The 17,147-nt window shown below is 46.9% G+C and overlaps 1 protein-coding gene across 2 annotated transcripts; it reads left to right on the forward strand.

Moving 5' to 3' along the window:
• The first annotated feature begins 2,710 nt into the window (after positions 1-2,710).
• Positions 2,711-16,772, forward strand: LRRC61 (leucine rich repeat containing 61). Of its 2 annotated transcripts, none has more exons than XM_072154498.1 (2): positions 2,711-2,789; positions 15,296-16,772. In XM_072154498.1, the coding sequence occupies exon 2, from the start codon at positions 15,409-15,411 to the stop codon at positions 16,183-16,185; it is 777 nt and encodes a 258-aa protein (XP_072010599.1). In that variant the 5' UTR covers positions 2,711-2,789; positions 15,296-15,408; the 3' UTR covers positions 16,186-16,772. The 2 variants fall into 2 exon arrangements, with proteins under 2 accessions (XP_072010599.1, XP_072010598.1); XM_072154497.1 differs by lacking the exon at positions 2,711-2,789 and adding an exon at positions 8,748-8,825.
• The last annotated feature ends 375 nt before the right edge of the window (positions 16,773-17,147 follow it).

Consider the following 17,147-nt stretch of genomic DNA (forward strand, 5'->3'; position numbering starts at 1 on the left):
AGGGGGGGGGGAATGCTCGTTGTCTGGGGGGGGGGACATGCTCGTTGTCTAGGGGGGGGCATGCTCGTTGTCTTGGGGGGGGACATGCTCGTTGTCTAGGGGTCAGGGGGAGACATGCTCGTTGTCTAGCAGGGGGAAATGCTCGTTGTCTAGGGGGGGGGACATGCTTGTTGTCTAGGGGGGGGAGACATGCTCGTTGTTGCAGTAAAGGGGAGGGGTCCTATGGAGCGCAGTAAAGGGGAGGGGTCCTATGGAGCGCAGTAAAGGGGAGGGGTCCTATGGAGCGCAGTAAAGGGGAGGGGTCCTATGGAGCGCAGTAAAGGGGAGGGGTCCTATGGAGCGCAGTAAAGGGGAGGGGTCCTATGGAGCGCAGTAAAGGGGAGGGGTCCTATGGAGCGCAGTAAAGGGGAGGGGTGTCCTATGGAGCGCGCAGTCCATAAAAACCACATTTGATATTTTCCTTCCCGCTTCCCAGTACAGGGCCTGGAATATTTAATACTGTCACTAGGAAGTGTAATTTGTTACGCAGAAACAGGCCGCACACAGCTCTGTACATGGAAAAATAAAAAAGTTATTGATTTTTGAAAGTGGGGAGTGAAATATGGAAACGCAAAAATCGTTCCGTCAGAATAATGGAGCAGGCGGCCGTGTATGACCAGTCTGCTCCATTACTGTCATAGAGCGATGACATGGACCTTATGTGGACCCCAACAGACCCCTCGTTTTCATGATCTATGGGGGTCACATCACTGAAACCCCCACACATCAGCAGGTTAAGCCCTGTCCTATGGATAGAGCCTAACTTGTATTTGTGGGAAAACCCCTTTAACCCCTTAACGCTCTGCGCCGTAGCTCTACGACGCAGAGAGTATAAGGAGTGTATGAAGAGGGCTCACGGGCTGAGTCTTCTTCATACAAGGTGGGGGGTTTTGCATGTTGCAGAAAACCCCCACCGCTAATAACCGCAGTCGGTCATTGTCGCCGGCAAAGTCTTTTTTACGATCGCTGTGCCCCCGAACGTCATCGGGGGGCGGCGATCGTTTGCCGTGGTAGCCTCGGGTCTTTTTTTGACACGAGGCTACATGGCTTCTCCAGATTCGTTACAATGAGCCAGAAGTATTGCAGTATATGGTAGGAGCGATCTGACCATCTAGGGTTAATGTACCGTAGATGGTCTAAGAAATAGTGGAAAAAAAAGAAAAAACAGGTTTTAAAAATAAAAAAAATTTATAAAATATTAAAAATTCTAATCACCTCCCTTTCCCTAGAACGGATATAAAACATAATAAACAGTAAAAATCACAAACATATTAGGTATCGCCGCGTCCCAAAATGCCCGATCTATCAAAATATAAAAACGGTTACGGGCGGCGGTGACCTCCGAGGCGGGAAATGGCGCCCAAATGTCCAAAATGCGACTTTTACACCTTTTTACATCACATAAAAAATGAAATTAAAAATGATCAAAATGTCGCACAGACCTCAAAATGGTAGCAATGAAAACGTCGGCTCATTTCGCCAAAAATGACCCCACCCCCAGCTCCGTGCACCGAAATATGAAAAAGTTATTAGCGTCAGAAGATGGCAAAAATTTTTTTTTTTTTGCACACATGCGTTTAATTTTTGAAAATGTATTAAAACACAATAAAACCTATAAATCCGGTATCACCGCGATCGCACCGAACCAAAGAATAAAGTTGAAAAAACTGATCCCACAAGAACGTGACGCACGTGCATTTGTTTTCAATTTTTCCACATTTGGAATTTGTTACGCACAAAATAAGCCCTCACACAGGTCTGTACAGGGAAACATGAAAAAGTTATGGATTTTTGAAGTTGGAGAGCGAGAAATGAGAGAAAAACCCTGCTTCCTTAAGGGGTTAAGGGATTAAGTATATGGTACAATAAAAACAGAATAGAAGGGCACTGGGGGGGTTAGGGATGGGGGCAGGGGGTCTATGGAGGAAAGTGTTTAACCCTTTAGCTGCTGCCAGCAGACACTGTAGAGTACCTGTTATCACACTGCAGCAGCTGCACACACTCGGCTCTGCTTCATCAGACGAACTTCAGTGAGGAGCAGGAGGAGGAGGTGGGGGCAGGGAGCTATTGATGTAGCAGAGCTGGAGAGCTCCTGCCTGCACGGAGGCTGATCCCCTGGGGCTGCGGTGCAGGGGCAGTGCAGAGAATATGACACTCTGCACTGCTCCATCCATCCATCCATCCATGTGCCTGCAAGTGGCAGCCTGAGGACAGGGAGGGCTCTGCCTTCCAGGGGAGGGGATGGGGGAGGTACCGGCTCTGCAGCAGACAGCCCGGGAGCTGGAGAGGAGGAGGACGCTGCACCCCGCCCCCTGGCTTCTCTGTATCCTGAGCAGGACGGGGGCGGGACTCGGGGGCGGGACTCGGGGGGGCGGGACTCGGGGGCGGGACAAAACGGAAAAATCCGTGAAAACGCAAAAAAAACGGGACTTTCACTTAACGGTCCGTGCAGGCGGGACAAGGGTTAAAAAACGGGACTGTCCCGCCCAAAACGGGACGGTTGGGAGGTATGGTTATTTAATTTGCTAATTTGGAAAAGTTGGTCACATGACACTTCACAAATCCCTGATAATGTGTTCCTCCATCCCAAAAATAGTCATAAGGGAAATTCAATGGGAGACTCCCCCCCCCCCTATATACAGGACAAAAGGAACGTCCTTATACACAGGACAATGGCTGCCATGGTGACAGTGTTAGGATTATACAGGTTAGACCCCGCCTCTCCCCAGTGGCTGCAGACCTCAGCGCAGGTAAGTGTCATTAACCCATTCATGTCCATAACATATTACACCCGGAATCATATATCCCCCAGAGAGGCTGTATCACACAGGATAGGATTAGATACATGGGTCAGCAGACAGTATCACACAGGAGAGGATTAGATACACAGCTCAGCAGTCAGTATCACACAGGATAGGATTAGATACATGGGTCAGCAGACAGTATCACACAGGAGAGGATTAGATACACAGCTCAGCATTCAGTATCACACAGGATAGGATTAGATACACAGCTCAGCAGACAGTATCACACAGGATAGGATTAGATACACAGCTCAGCAGACGGTATCACACAGGATAGGATTAGATACACAGATCCTCAGACAATATCACACAGGATAGGATTAGATACACAGCTCAGCAGACAGTATCACACAGGATAGGATTAGATACACAGCTCAGCAGTCAGTATCGCACTGGATAGGATTAGATACACGGCTCAGCAGACAGTATCACACAGGATAGGATTAGATACACAGCTCAGCAGACAGTATCACACAGGATAGGATTAGATACACAGCTCAGCAGACAGTATCACACAGGATAGGATTAGATACACAGCTCAGCAGACAGTATCACACAGGATAGGATTAGATACACAGCTCAGCAGACAGTATCACACAGGATAGGATTAGATACACGGCTCAGCAGACAGTATCACACAGGATAGGATTAGATACACGGCTCAGCAGACAGTATCACACAGGAGAGGATTAGATACACAGCTCAGCAGACAGTATCACACAGGAGAGGATTAGATACACAGCTCAGCAGACAGTATCACACAGGATAGGATTGGATACACAGCTCAGCAGTATCACATAGAATAGGATTAGATACACAGCTCAGCAGTCAGTATCATACAGGAGAGGATTGGATACACAGCTCAGCAGTATCACATAGAATAGGATTAGATACACAGCTCAGCAGTCAGTATCACACAGGAGAGGATTAGATACACAGCTCAGCATTCAGTATCACACAGGAGAGGATTAGATACACAGCTCAGCAGACAGTATCACGCAGGATCGGATTAGATACACAGCTCAGCAGTCAGTATCACACAGGAGAGGATTAGATACACAGCTCAGCAGTCACTATCACACAGGATAGGATTAGATACACAGCTCAGCATTCAGTATCACACAGGATAGGATTAGATACACAGCTCAGCAGTCAGTATCACACAGGATAGGATTAGATACACAGCTCAGCATTCAGTATCACACAGGAGAGAATTAGATACACAGCTCAGCAGTATCACACAGGATAGGATTAGATACACAGCTCAGCAGTCAGTATCACACAGGATAGGATTAGATACACAGCTCAGCATTCAGTATCACACAGGAGAGAATTAGATACACAGCTCAGCAGTATCACACAGGATAGGATTAGATACACAGCTCAGGAGTCAGTATCACACAGGATAGGATTAGATACACAGCTCAGCAGTCAGTATCACACAGGATAGGATTAGATACACAGCTCAGCAGACAGTATCACACAGGATAGGATTAGATTCACAGCTCAGCAGACAGTATCACACAGGATAGGATTAGATACACAGCTCAGCAGACAGTATCACACAGGATAGGATTAGATACACAGCTCAGCAGTCAGTATCACACAGGATAGGATTAGATACACAGCTGAGCAGACAGTATCACACAGGATAGGATTAGATACACAGCTCAGCAGTCAGTATAACACAGGAGAGGATTAGATACACAGCTCAGCAGTATCACACAGGAGAGGATTAGATAAACAGCTCAGCAGTCCGTATCACACAGGATAGGATTAGATACACAGCTCAGCACAAAGTATCACACAGGATAGGATTAGATACACAGCTCAGCAGTATCACACAGGATAGGATTGGATACACAGCTCAGCAGTATCACATAGAATAGGATTAGATACACAGCTCAGCAGTCAGTATCACACAGGAGAGGATTAGATACACAGCTCAGCAGTCAGTATCACACAGGATAGGATTAGATACACAGCTCAGCATTCAGTATCACACAGGAGAGAATTAGATACACAGCTCAGCAGTATCACACAGGATAGGATTAGATACACAGCTCAGCAGTCAGTATCACACAGGATAGGATTAGATACACAGCTCAGCAGTCAGTATCACACAGGATAGGATTAGATACACAGCTCAGCAGACAGTATCACACAGGATAGGATTAGATACACAGCTCAGCAGACAGTATCACACAGGATAGGATTAGATACACAGCTCAGCAGACAGTATCACACAGGATAGGATTAGATACACAGCTCAGCAGTCAGTATCACACAGGATAGGATTAGATACACAGCTGAGCAGACAGTATCACACAGGATAGGATTAGATACACAGCTCAGCAGTCAGTATAACACAGGAGAGGATTAGATACACAGCTGAGCAGACAGTATCACACAGGATAGGATTAGATACACAGCTCAGCAGGCAGTATCACACAGGATATGATTAGATACACAGCTGAGCAGACAGTATCACACAGGATAGGATTAGATACACAGCTCAGCAGGCAGTATCACACAGGAGAGGATTAGATACACAGCTGAGCAGACAGTATCACACAGGATAGGATTAGATACACAGCTCAGCAGGCAGTATCACACAGGATATGATTAGATACACAGCTGAGCAGACAGTATCACACAGGATAGGATTAGATACACAGCTCAGCAGGCAGTATCACACAGGAGAGGATTAGATACACAGCTCAGCAGTATCACACAGGAGAGGATTAGATACACAGCTCAGCAGTCCGTATCACACAGGATAGGATTAGATACACAGCTCAGCAGACAGTATCACACAGGAGAGGATTAGATACACAGCTCAGCAGTATCACACAGGATAGGATTAGATACACAGCTCAGCAGACAGTATCACACAGGATAGGATTAGATACACAGCTCAGCAGGCAGTATCACACAGGATAGGATTAGATACACGGCTCAGCAGTATCACACAGGATAGGATTAGATACACAGCTCAGCAGACAGTATCACACAGGATAGGATTAGATACACAGCTCAGCAGACAGTATCACACAGGATAGGATTAGATACACTGCTCAGCAGTATCACACAGGATAGGATTAGATACACAGCTCAGCAGACCATATCACACTGGATAGGATTGGATACACAGCTCAGCAGACAGTATCACACAGGACAGGATTAGATACACAGCTCAGCAGACAGTATCACACAGGAGAGGATTAGATACACAGCTCAGCAGTATCACACAGGAGAGGATTAGATACACTGCTCAGCAGTATCACACAGGATAGGATTAGATACACAGCTCAGCACACAGTATCACACAGGATAGGATTAGATACACAGCTCAGCACACAGTATCACACAGGAGAGGATTAGATACACAGCTCAGCAGTATCACACAGGAGAGGATTAGATACACTGCTCAGCAGTATCACACAGGATAGGATTAGATACACAGCTCAGCACACAGTATCACACAGGATAGGATTAGATACACAGCTCAGCACACAGTATCACACAGGATAGGATTAGATACACAGCTCAGCAGGCAGTATCACACAGGATAGGATTAGATACACAGCTCAGCAGTCAGTATCACACAGGATAGGATTAGATACACAGCTCAGCAGACAGTATCACACAGGATAGGATTAGATACACAGCTCAGCAGACAGTATCACACAGGATAGGATTAGATACACAGCTCAGCAGACAGTATCACACAGGATAGGATTAGATACACAGCTCAGCAGTCAGTATCACACAGGATAGGATTAGATACACAGCTGAGCAGACAGTATCACACAGGATAGGATTAGATACACAGCTCAGCAGTCAGTATAACACAGGAGAGGATTACACAGGATAGGATTGGATACACAGCTCAGCAGTATCACATAGAATAGGATTAGATACACAGCTCAGCAGTCAGTATCACACAGGAGAGGATTAGATACACAGCTCAGCAGTCAGTATCACACAGGATAGGATTAGATACACAGCTCAGCATTCAGTATCACACAGGAGAGAATTAGATACACAGCTCAGCAGTATCACACAGGATAGGATTAGATACACAGCTCAGCAGTCAGTATCACACAGGATAGGATTAGATACACAGCTCAGCAGTCAGTATCACACAGGATAGGATTAGATACACAGCTCAGCAGACAGTATCACACAGGATAGGATTAGATACACAGCTCAGCAGACAGTATCACACAGGATAGGATTAGATACACAGCTCAGCAGACAGTATCACACAGGATAGGATTAGATACACAGCTCAGCAGTCAGTATCACACAGGATAGGATTAGATACACAGCTGAGCAGACAGTATCACACAGGATAGGATTAGATACACAGCTCAGCAGTCAGTATAACACAGGAGAGGATTAGATACACAGCTGAGCAGACAGTATCACACAGGATAGGATTAGATACACAGCTCAGCAGGCAGTATCACACAGGATATGATTAGATACACAGCTGAGCAGACAGTATCACACAGGATAGGATTAGATACACAGCTCAGCAGGCAGTATCACACAGGAGAGGATTAGATACACAGCTGAGCAGACAGTATCACACAGGATAGGATTAGATACACAGCTCAGCAGGCAGTATCACACAGGATATGATTAGATACACAGCTGAGCAGACAGTATCACACAGGATAGGATTAGATACACAGCTCAGCAGGCAGTATCACACAGGAGAGGATTAGATACACAGCTCAGCAGTATCACACAGGAGAGGATTAGATACACAGCTCAGCAGTCCGTATCACACAGGATAGGATTAGATACACAGCTCAGCAGACAGTATCACACAGGAGAGGATTAGATACACTGCTCAGCAGTATCACACAGGATAGGATTAGATACACAGCTCAGCAGTATCACACAGGATAGGATTAGATACACAGCTCAGCAGACAGTATCACACAGGATAGGATTAGATACACTGCTCAGCAGTATCACACAGGATAGGATTAGATACACAGCTCAGCAGTATCACACAGGATAGGATTAGATACACAGCTCAGCAGACAGTATCACACAGGATAGGATTAGATACACAGCTCAGCAGACAGTATCACACAGGATAGGATTAGATACACAGCTCAGCAGTATCACACAGGATAGGATTAGATACACAGCTCAGCAGACAGTATCACACAGGATAGGATTAGATACACAGCTCAGCAGGCAGTATCACACAGGATAGGATTAGATACACGGCTCAGCAGTATCACACAGGATAGGATTAGATACACAGCTCAGCAGACAGTATCACACAGGATAGGATTAGATACACAGCTCAGCAGACAGTATCACACAGGATAGGATTAGATACACGGCTCAGCAGTATCACACAGGATAGGATTAGATACACAGCTCAGCAGACCATATCACACTGGATAGGATTGGATACACAGCTCAGCAGACAGTATCACACAGGACAGGATTAGATACACAGCTCAGCAGACAGTATCACACAGGAGAGGATTAGATACACAGCTCAGCAGTATCACACAGGAGAGGATTAGATACACTGCTCAGCAGTATCACACAGGATAGGATTAGATACACAGCTCAGCACACAGTATCACACAGGATAGGATTAGATACACAGCTCAGCACACAGTATCACACAGGATAGGATTAGATACACAGCTCAGCAGGCAGTATCACACAGGATAGGATTAGATACACAGTTCAGCAGACAGTATCACACAGGAGAGGATTAGATACACAGATCAGCAGACAGTATCACACAGGAGAGGATTAGATACACAGCTCTGCAGTCAGTATCACACAGGATAGGATTAGATACACAGTTCAGCAGCCAGTATCACACAGGATAGGATGAGATACATGAGGGGGTGTGGCCTGTCACATGCGGGGGGCGGGTCTATGTATGAAGCTGATGCAGGGAGGCCCCTTCTCGGCTCCATCTTCCTCCTCGCAGTGAGTATCCGCTCTCCCTTGTTATACGTTCTCTATAGGGGGCAGGGGACATATGTGGGGGGGTCTGTCACCCCTCGTGTCCCCCCAGAGTGATACAGGCCTGTACATCATGTGCCGCCCCTGCCTGCGTGATGGATGGGAGATACACCCCTGCACCCGAGCCTTGGTACCGGCTGCCCTACTAGGTGGCGTGTAACCATGACAACAATGACTACAACCAGTGGAATCACTGACAGCTGGGTCATACCATTCTCCCTGTCCACGGGGGTGTGCCACATCCCAGACAGCAGGGACACAGCGCAGGGAATCACACAAGGAGGAATTAGATACACGGCTCAGCAGAAAATGGTAGATAAAAGTGGAGACCCCCAGAGAAGACGTGTAATAGTGGAGACCCCCCTCCACCATTCTATAATACCAGAGGCCGCCATAGCTGAAGTATAATACAGGAGACCCCCAGAGCAGATGTATAATACAGGAGACCCCCAGAGCAGACCTATAATACAGGAGACCCCCAGAGCAGATCTATAATACAGGAGACCCCCAGAGCAGATCTATAATACAGGAGACCCCCAGAGCAGATCTATAATACAGGAGACCCCCAGAGCAGACCTATAATACAGGAGACCCCCAGAGCAGATGTATAATACAGGAGACCCCAGAGCAGACCTATAATACAGGAGACCCCAGAGCAGATGTATAATACAGGAGACCCCCAGAGCAGACCTATAATACAGGAGACCCCCAGAGCAGATGTATAATACAGGAGACCCCCAGAGCAGACCTATAATACAGGAGACCCCCAGAGCAGATCTATAATACAGGAGACCCCCAGAGCAGATCTATAATACAGGAGACCCCCAGAGCAGATGTATAATACAGGAGACCCCCAGAGCAGATCTATAATACAGGAGACCCCCAGAGCAGATGTATAATACAGGAGACCCCCAGAGCAGATGTATAATACAGGAGACCCCCAGAGCAGATCTATAATACAGGAGACCCCAGAGCAGATGTATAATACAGGAGACCCCCAGAGCAGATGTATAATACAGGAGACCCCCAGAGCAGATGTATAATACAGGAGACCCCCAGAGCAGATCTATAATACAGGAGACCCCCAGAGCAGATGTATAATACAGGAGACCCCCAGAGCAGATCTATAATACAGGAGACCCCCAGAGCAGATCTATAATACAGGAGACCCCCAGAGCAGATCTATAATACAGGAGACCCCCAGAGCAGATGTATAATACAGGAGACCCCCAGAGCAGATTTATAATACAGGAGACCCCCAGAGCAGACCTATTATACTGGAGACCCCCAGAGCAGATGTATAATACAGGAGACCCCCAGAGCAGACCTATAATACAGGAGACCCCCAGAGCAGACCTATAATACAGGAGACCCCAGAGCAGATCTATAATACAGGAGACCCCCAGAGCAGACGTATAATACAGGAGACCCCCAGAGCAGACCTATGGTAGAGGAGACCCTCAGAGCAGACGTATAATACAGGAGACCCCCCAGAGCAGATGTATAATACAGGAGACCCCCAGAGCAGACCTATAATACAGGAGACCCCCAGAGCAGATGTATAATACAGGAGACCCCAGAGCAGATGTATAATACAGGAGACCCCCAGAGCAGATCTATAATACAGGAGACCCCCAGAGCAGATCTATAATACAGGAGACCCCCAGAGCAGATGTATAATACAGGAGACCCCCAGAGCAGATGTATAATACAGGAGACCCCCAGAGCAGATCTATAATACAGGAGACCCCCAGAGCAGATCTATAATACAGGAGACCCCCAGAGCAGACGTATAATACAGGAGACCCCCAGAGCAGATGTATAATACTGGAGACCCCCAGAGCAGATGTATAATACAGGAGACCCCCAGAGCAGACCTATAATACAGGAGACCCCCAGAGCAGATCTATAATACAGGAGACCCCAGAGCAGACCTATAATACAGGAGACCCCCAGAGCAGATCTATAATACTGGAGACCCCCAGAGCAGACCTATAATACTGGAGACCCCCAGAGCAGACCTATAATACAGGAGACCCCCAGAGCAGATCTATAATACAGGAGACCCCAGAGCAGACCTATAATACAGGAGACCCCCAGAGCAGACCTATAATACAGGAGACCCCCAGAGCAGATCTATAATACAGGAGACCCCCCAGGGCAGATCTATAATACAGGAGACCCCCAGAGCAGACCTATAATACAGGAGACCCCCAGAGCAGATGTATAATACAGGAGACCCCCAGAGCAGATCTATAATACAGGAGACCCCCAGAGCAGATCTATAATACAGGAGACCCCCAGAGCAGATGTATAATACAGGAGACCCCCAGAGCAGATCTATAATACAGGAGACCCCCAGAGCAGATGTATAATACAGGAGACCCCCAGAGCAGATGTATAATACAGGAGACCCCCAGAGCAGATCTATAATACAGGAGACCCCCAGAGCAGATGTATAATACAGGAGACCCCCAGAGCAGATCTATAATACAGGAGACCCCCAGAGCAGATCTATAATACAGGAGACCCCCAGAGCAGATCTATAATACAGGAGACCCCCAGAGCAGATGTATAATACAGGAGACCCCCAGAGCAGATTTATAATACAGGAGACCCCCAGAGCAGACCTATTATACTGGAGACCCCCAGAGCAGATGTATAATACAGGAGACCCCCAGAGCAGACCTATAATACAGGAGACCCCCAGAGCAGACCTATAATACAGGAGACCCCAGAGCAGATCTATAATACAGGAGACCCCCAGAGCAGACGTATAATACAGGAGACCCCCAGAGCAGACCTATGGTAGAGGAGACCCTCAGAGCAGACGTATAATACAGGAGACCCCCCAGAGCAGATGTATAATACAGGAGACCCCCAGAGCAGACCTATAATACAGGAGACCCCCAGAGCAGATGTATAATACAGGAGACCCCAGAGCAGATGTATAATACAGGAGACCCCCAGAGCAGATCTATAATACAGGAGACCCCCAGAGCAGATCTATAATACAGGAGACCCCCAGAGCAGATGTATAATACAGGAGACCCCCAGAGCAGATGTATAATACAGGAGACCCCCAGAGCAGATCTATAATACAGGAGACCCCCAGAGCAGATCTATAATACAGGAGACCCCCAGAGCAGACGTATAATACAGGAGACCCCCAGAGCAGATGTATAATACTGGAGACCCCCAGAGCAGATGTATAATACAGGAGACCCCCAGAGCAGACCTATAATACAGGAGACCCCCAGAGCAGATCTATAATACAGGAGACCCCAGAGCAGACCTATAATACAGGAGACCCCCAGAGCAGATCTATAATACTGGAGACCCCCAGAGCAGACCTATAATACTGGAGACCCCCAGAGCAGACCTATAATACAGGAGACCCCCAGAGCAGATCTATAATACAGGAGACCCCAGAGCAGACCTATAATACAGGAGACCCCCAGAGCAGACCTATAATACAGGAGACCCCCAGAGCAGATCTATAATACAGGAGACCCCCCAGGGCAGATCTATAATACAGGAGACCCCCAGAGCAGACCTATAATACAGGAGACCCCCAGAGCAGATGTATAATACAGGAGACCCCCAGAGCAGATCTATAATACAGGAGACCCCCAGAGCAGATGTATAATACAGGAGACCCCCAGAGCAGATCTATAATACAGGAGACCCCCAGAGCAGATGTATAATACAGGAGACCCCCAGAGCAGATGTATAATACAGGAGACCCCCAGAGCAGATCTATAATACAGGAGACCCCCAGAGCAGATGTATAATACAGGAGACCCCCAGAGCAGATGTATAATACAGGAGACCCACAGAGCAGACCTATAATACAGGAGACCCCCAGAGCAGATGTATAATACAGGAGACCCCCAGAGCAGATGTATAATACAGGAGACCCCCAGAGCAGATGTATAATACAGGAGACCCCCAGAGCAGATCTATAATACTGGAGACCCCCAGAGCAGATGTATAATACAGGAGACCCCCAGAGCAGATGTATAATACTGGAGACCCCCAGAGCAGATGTATAATACAGGAGACCCCAGAGCAGACCTATAATACAGGAGACCCCCCAGAGCAGATCTATAATACAGGAGACCCCAGAGCAGACCTATAATACAGGAGACCCCCAGAGCAGATGTATAATACTGGAGACCCCCACAGCAGATCTATAATACAGGAGACCCCCAGAGCAGATGTATAATACAGGAGACCCCCAGAGCAGATCTATAATACAGGAGACCCCCAGAGCAGATGTATAATACAGGAGACCCCCAGAGCAGATATATAATACTGGAGACCCCCAGAGCAGACCTATAATACAGGAGACCCCCAGAGCAGACCTATAATACAGGAGACCCCCAGAGCAGATGTATAATACAGGAGACCCCCAGAGCAGATGTATAATACAGGAGACCCCAGAGCAGACCTATAATACAGGAGACCCCCAGAGCAGACCTATAATACAGGAGACCCCCAGAGCAGATGTATAATACAGGAGACCCCCAGAGCAGATGTATAATACAGGAGACCCCCAGAGCATAAGAGGAATCATGTAGTTCTGAAAGTAACATTGCTGGGCACATTAGTTAATAACGGCACAGGGGGGATGATGATGTTCATTTAAACCCATTCATAGGAATATGGACGGGAACATCAAATAGATTAAATAAATATATAAATATAAATGGATAAATATATTAAGTGAATGTATATCGGCATAAAAATAGTTAATACATTAAAATGTTTACATTTTATGTATTACATTTAATGTATTAATTAATTTTTAACCTATTATGCCCTTACTATCCTCATATTTTTATGCCGATATACATTCACTTAATATTTTTATCTATTTATTTATCCATTTATATTTATCTATTTATTTAATCTATTTGATGTTCCCGTCCATATTCCTATGAATGGGTTTAAATGAACATCATCATCCCCCCTGTGCCGTTATTAACTAATGTGCCCAGCAATGTTACTTTCAGAACTACATGATTCCTCTTAAATTGTAGTCCCAATTATTTTCTCTGCTATTAGAAGCATAACTCCTAATACGCATGCACCGTTATTATGACGGCTACTAGTCGCGTTCTCCGCCGGAAGTGACTTCCGATACTTCCGGTTTCGCTGGCACGTGCGGGACTGCACATGTGCCACCCGCAGATAGCGCGCCAGTTCCTCTTGTGGCGCCATTTTCCCTCCTCATCACAGCCTTCAACTGTAAGTAAAAGGTCTTACACTCTACTATAAATACCTATGTATCTCTCTATATGTATGCATTTATTTACTTTTGTCCTGAATCTGATAAAGGGTCTGCGACCCGAAACGCGTTATTTGGACTTATGAACTGGTAAAAATTTACTTTTTAATTTCTAATAAAGTAGCTATTTTTGATTGAACTAACTGGCACTTGTTTTGGTATACTTTCATAATATTGGGCAAACTACTACTATCAGCGCTCCACTTTGACTCATTTTTGCAAATCTGTCTTTCTGTTGCCTATGTACTTCCGGACCCCACTGGGGACCCCGGCGCTTTTTGAGCTGTGTGAGCTGCTTTTATAGTGTACTAGCCCTAGAATTATACCAATTCTCTGACGCCTGACATAATAGAAGAAACGGATATCCTAACTGCTAACATTACACCCTGGAACGTGGGAGCTTATCAAATTATATATGCGTATGAGTAAAGAATCCACCAGATGAGCACCCTACTTTATACCACCTAAACACCCTCAACTCCAAACGTTATCACCCGAGGCGCCGCCCTCTGTGTTTTCCCGTTTTTTTTTTTGTATCTTGACCTGCGATACATCAAGAGGCAGAAGCCTCTTGATGTATCGGGCTGCGAATTCGCAGCGGCAGGGAGATCATACGCTGGCGCAGGAGCGCCAGCGTATGATAAATATCCCCCATAATCTCTGATACATAATCTCTGATACATAATCTATGATACATAATCTATGATACATAATCTCTGATAGATAATCTCTGATACATAATCTCTGATAGATAATCTCTGATACATAATCTCTGATAGATAATCTCTGATACATAATCTCTGATACATAATCTCTGATAGATAATCTCTGATAGATAATCTCTGATACATAATCTCTGATAGATAATCTCTGATACATAATCTCTGATACATAATCTCTGATAGATAATCTCTGATAGATAATCTCTGATAGATAATCTCTGATACATAATCTCTGATAGATAATCTCTGATAGATAATCTCTGATACATAATCTCTGATAGATAATCTCTGATACATAATCTCTGATACATAATCTCGGATACACTGTATCTGGTGCACAATTTACACATGATGGGATTAGGTACAGTACAGGAGTCTTAGATACAGCCTCTCCTGACACATACCCTTGTATTTTCCAGGCCTCTCCTGGTCCCCAGTTGAGGTCATGTGACAGGCGTCTGCCCTGCACCTCGGGGGAGGGGACGACTCGGTTCTGGGCTTTATTACTGGACTAGAAGAGTTTTGGAGAACCATGGAACCTCGAAACAACAAGGACCACTCCCCGGAGCCCTCCAGGATCAGCCCGGAGATGCTGAAGTCTAGAACCGGGGAGTTTGACCTGGAATCCATCCTGTTCCTCAAGCTGCGGGGTCTGGGGGTGCAGGATTTGGGGTGTCTCGGGGAATGCCTGAACCTGGAGCGTTTGGACCTGTCCAATAACCTTGTCACACACCTGGCCCCCCTGTCCTCGCTCAAGCAGATGGTGGCCCTAAATCTTTCCTGTAACCGGATCTCTTCCTTGGAGCCGCTGGCGTCATGTGACAACCTGCAGACCCTGAACGTGGCGGGGAACCTCCTGTGCAGCGTGGAGACCCTGCAGTGCCTGAGGGGTCTGCGGAGACTGGAGAGCATCCGCCTGCGGGACCCCGTGTATAACCTCAGCAACCCCCTGTGCAGCGGCTCCTCGTACAGACACGCCGTGCTGGACGCCGTCCCCAGCGTCAGGGTCATCGATGGCGAGCGGGTGAGCGGCACCGGCAGTGACCTCTACCATCTGTGTAAGGACATCGATAACTCCTTGAAGCGCTGCGTAGGCAGCGGAGCCCTGGAGGTCTCAGGGGCCACCAAACCTTGGCTGGAGGAAGGATACTGGGAGCCGCGGCCGGCGCAGAGCTCCATCATTGACGAGACCTACAAACAATTCAGCGACATCTTACAGGAGTGTAAGGAACTGAGCAAGAGGGCGGACGACGCCATCGCCCAGGCCGAGAGGAGCCTCAGGGGCGACACCAACTCCTACGTCTTCTGAGTCCAGCAGCAGCTCACAGCAATGTGTATGGTCTTAGTAGCAGCAGGACAGTGAATTATAAGATCCTGGAATCGGAAGCCATGTTCTTCTAGTGCACTCCTCACACTGCTGTGTTCTGTGCTGTGATACAGTTCACTTCAGAGAGCACAGCACAGTGTAAGACATGCCTCCACGCCTGGAGAAGCTAAAATCCTGGAGTATAAATCCATATATAACAGTTCTGCTGCTACTAACAACATACACAAAGCTCTGTTTACACATCTCTCCAGAGATAATACATAACACTGGCTGCAGTCTGTCTGGTCACACCTGCTGACAGGTTCCCTTTGAAGGGCCACAAACAGCTATAAATGGACCTTTTATTCTCAGCCAGGGACTGTGATCTTTCCAAGTTTTCCTGCTAAGGAGGCTCCACATCCCAGTGTCTGCATGTAGTGGGATCTCCTCCTGGATGTGTAGCATTATTCCCGCTGCCTGTGTCAGTCGTCACTGCTGATCTCTCATTGTGTTCATGGTAAAATTATAAAGACAATGTAAATACTTGATTATGGTGATGTGTATGTAATATAATAAAGTTATGTACTCAGTGTCAGTGTGCTGCGTGTACAGTCAGGGTCACATCACTGTCATATATACAGGTACCATGGAGGAGGAGACAGGGTTATATAAAGGGAGGGGCCACAATATGAGGAGGAGATGAGAGGGAATACAATATATGGGGGAGATGAGTGGCCACAATATGAGGAGGAGATGAGAGGGGCCACAACATGAGAGGGAGATGAGAGACCACAATATGAGGGGAAGATGAGAGGACACAATATGAGGAGGAGATGAGAGGGGCCACAATATGAGGGGGAGATGAGAGACCACAATATGAGGGGGAGATGGGAGGTCACAATATGAGTGGGAGATGAGAGGGGATACAATATGAGGAGGAGATGAGAGGACACAATATGAGGAGG

Source organism: Engystomops pustulosus, chromosome 5, assembly GCF_040894005.1.
Source record: "Engystomops pustulosus chromosome 5, aEngPut4.maternal, whole genome shotgun sequence".
Lineage (NCBI taxonomy): Eukaryota > Metazoa > Chordata > Amphibia > Anura > Leptodactylidae > Engystomops > Engystomops pustulosus.

Bases quoted from the DNA above. Each gene is read 5' to 3' on its own strand.
- LRRC61 (XM_072154498.1), top strand. From the start codon at position 15,409: ATGGAACCTCGAAACAACAAGGACCACTCCCCGGAGCCCTCCAGGATC.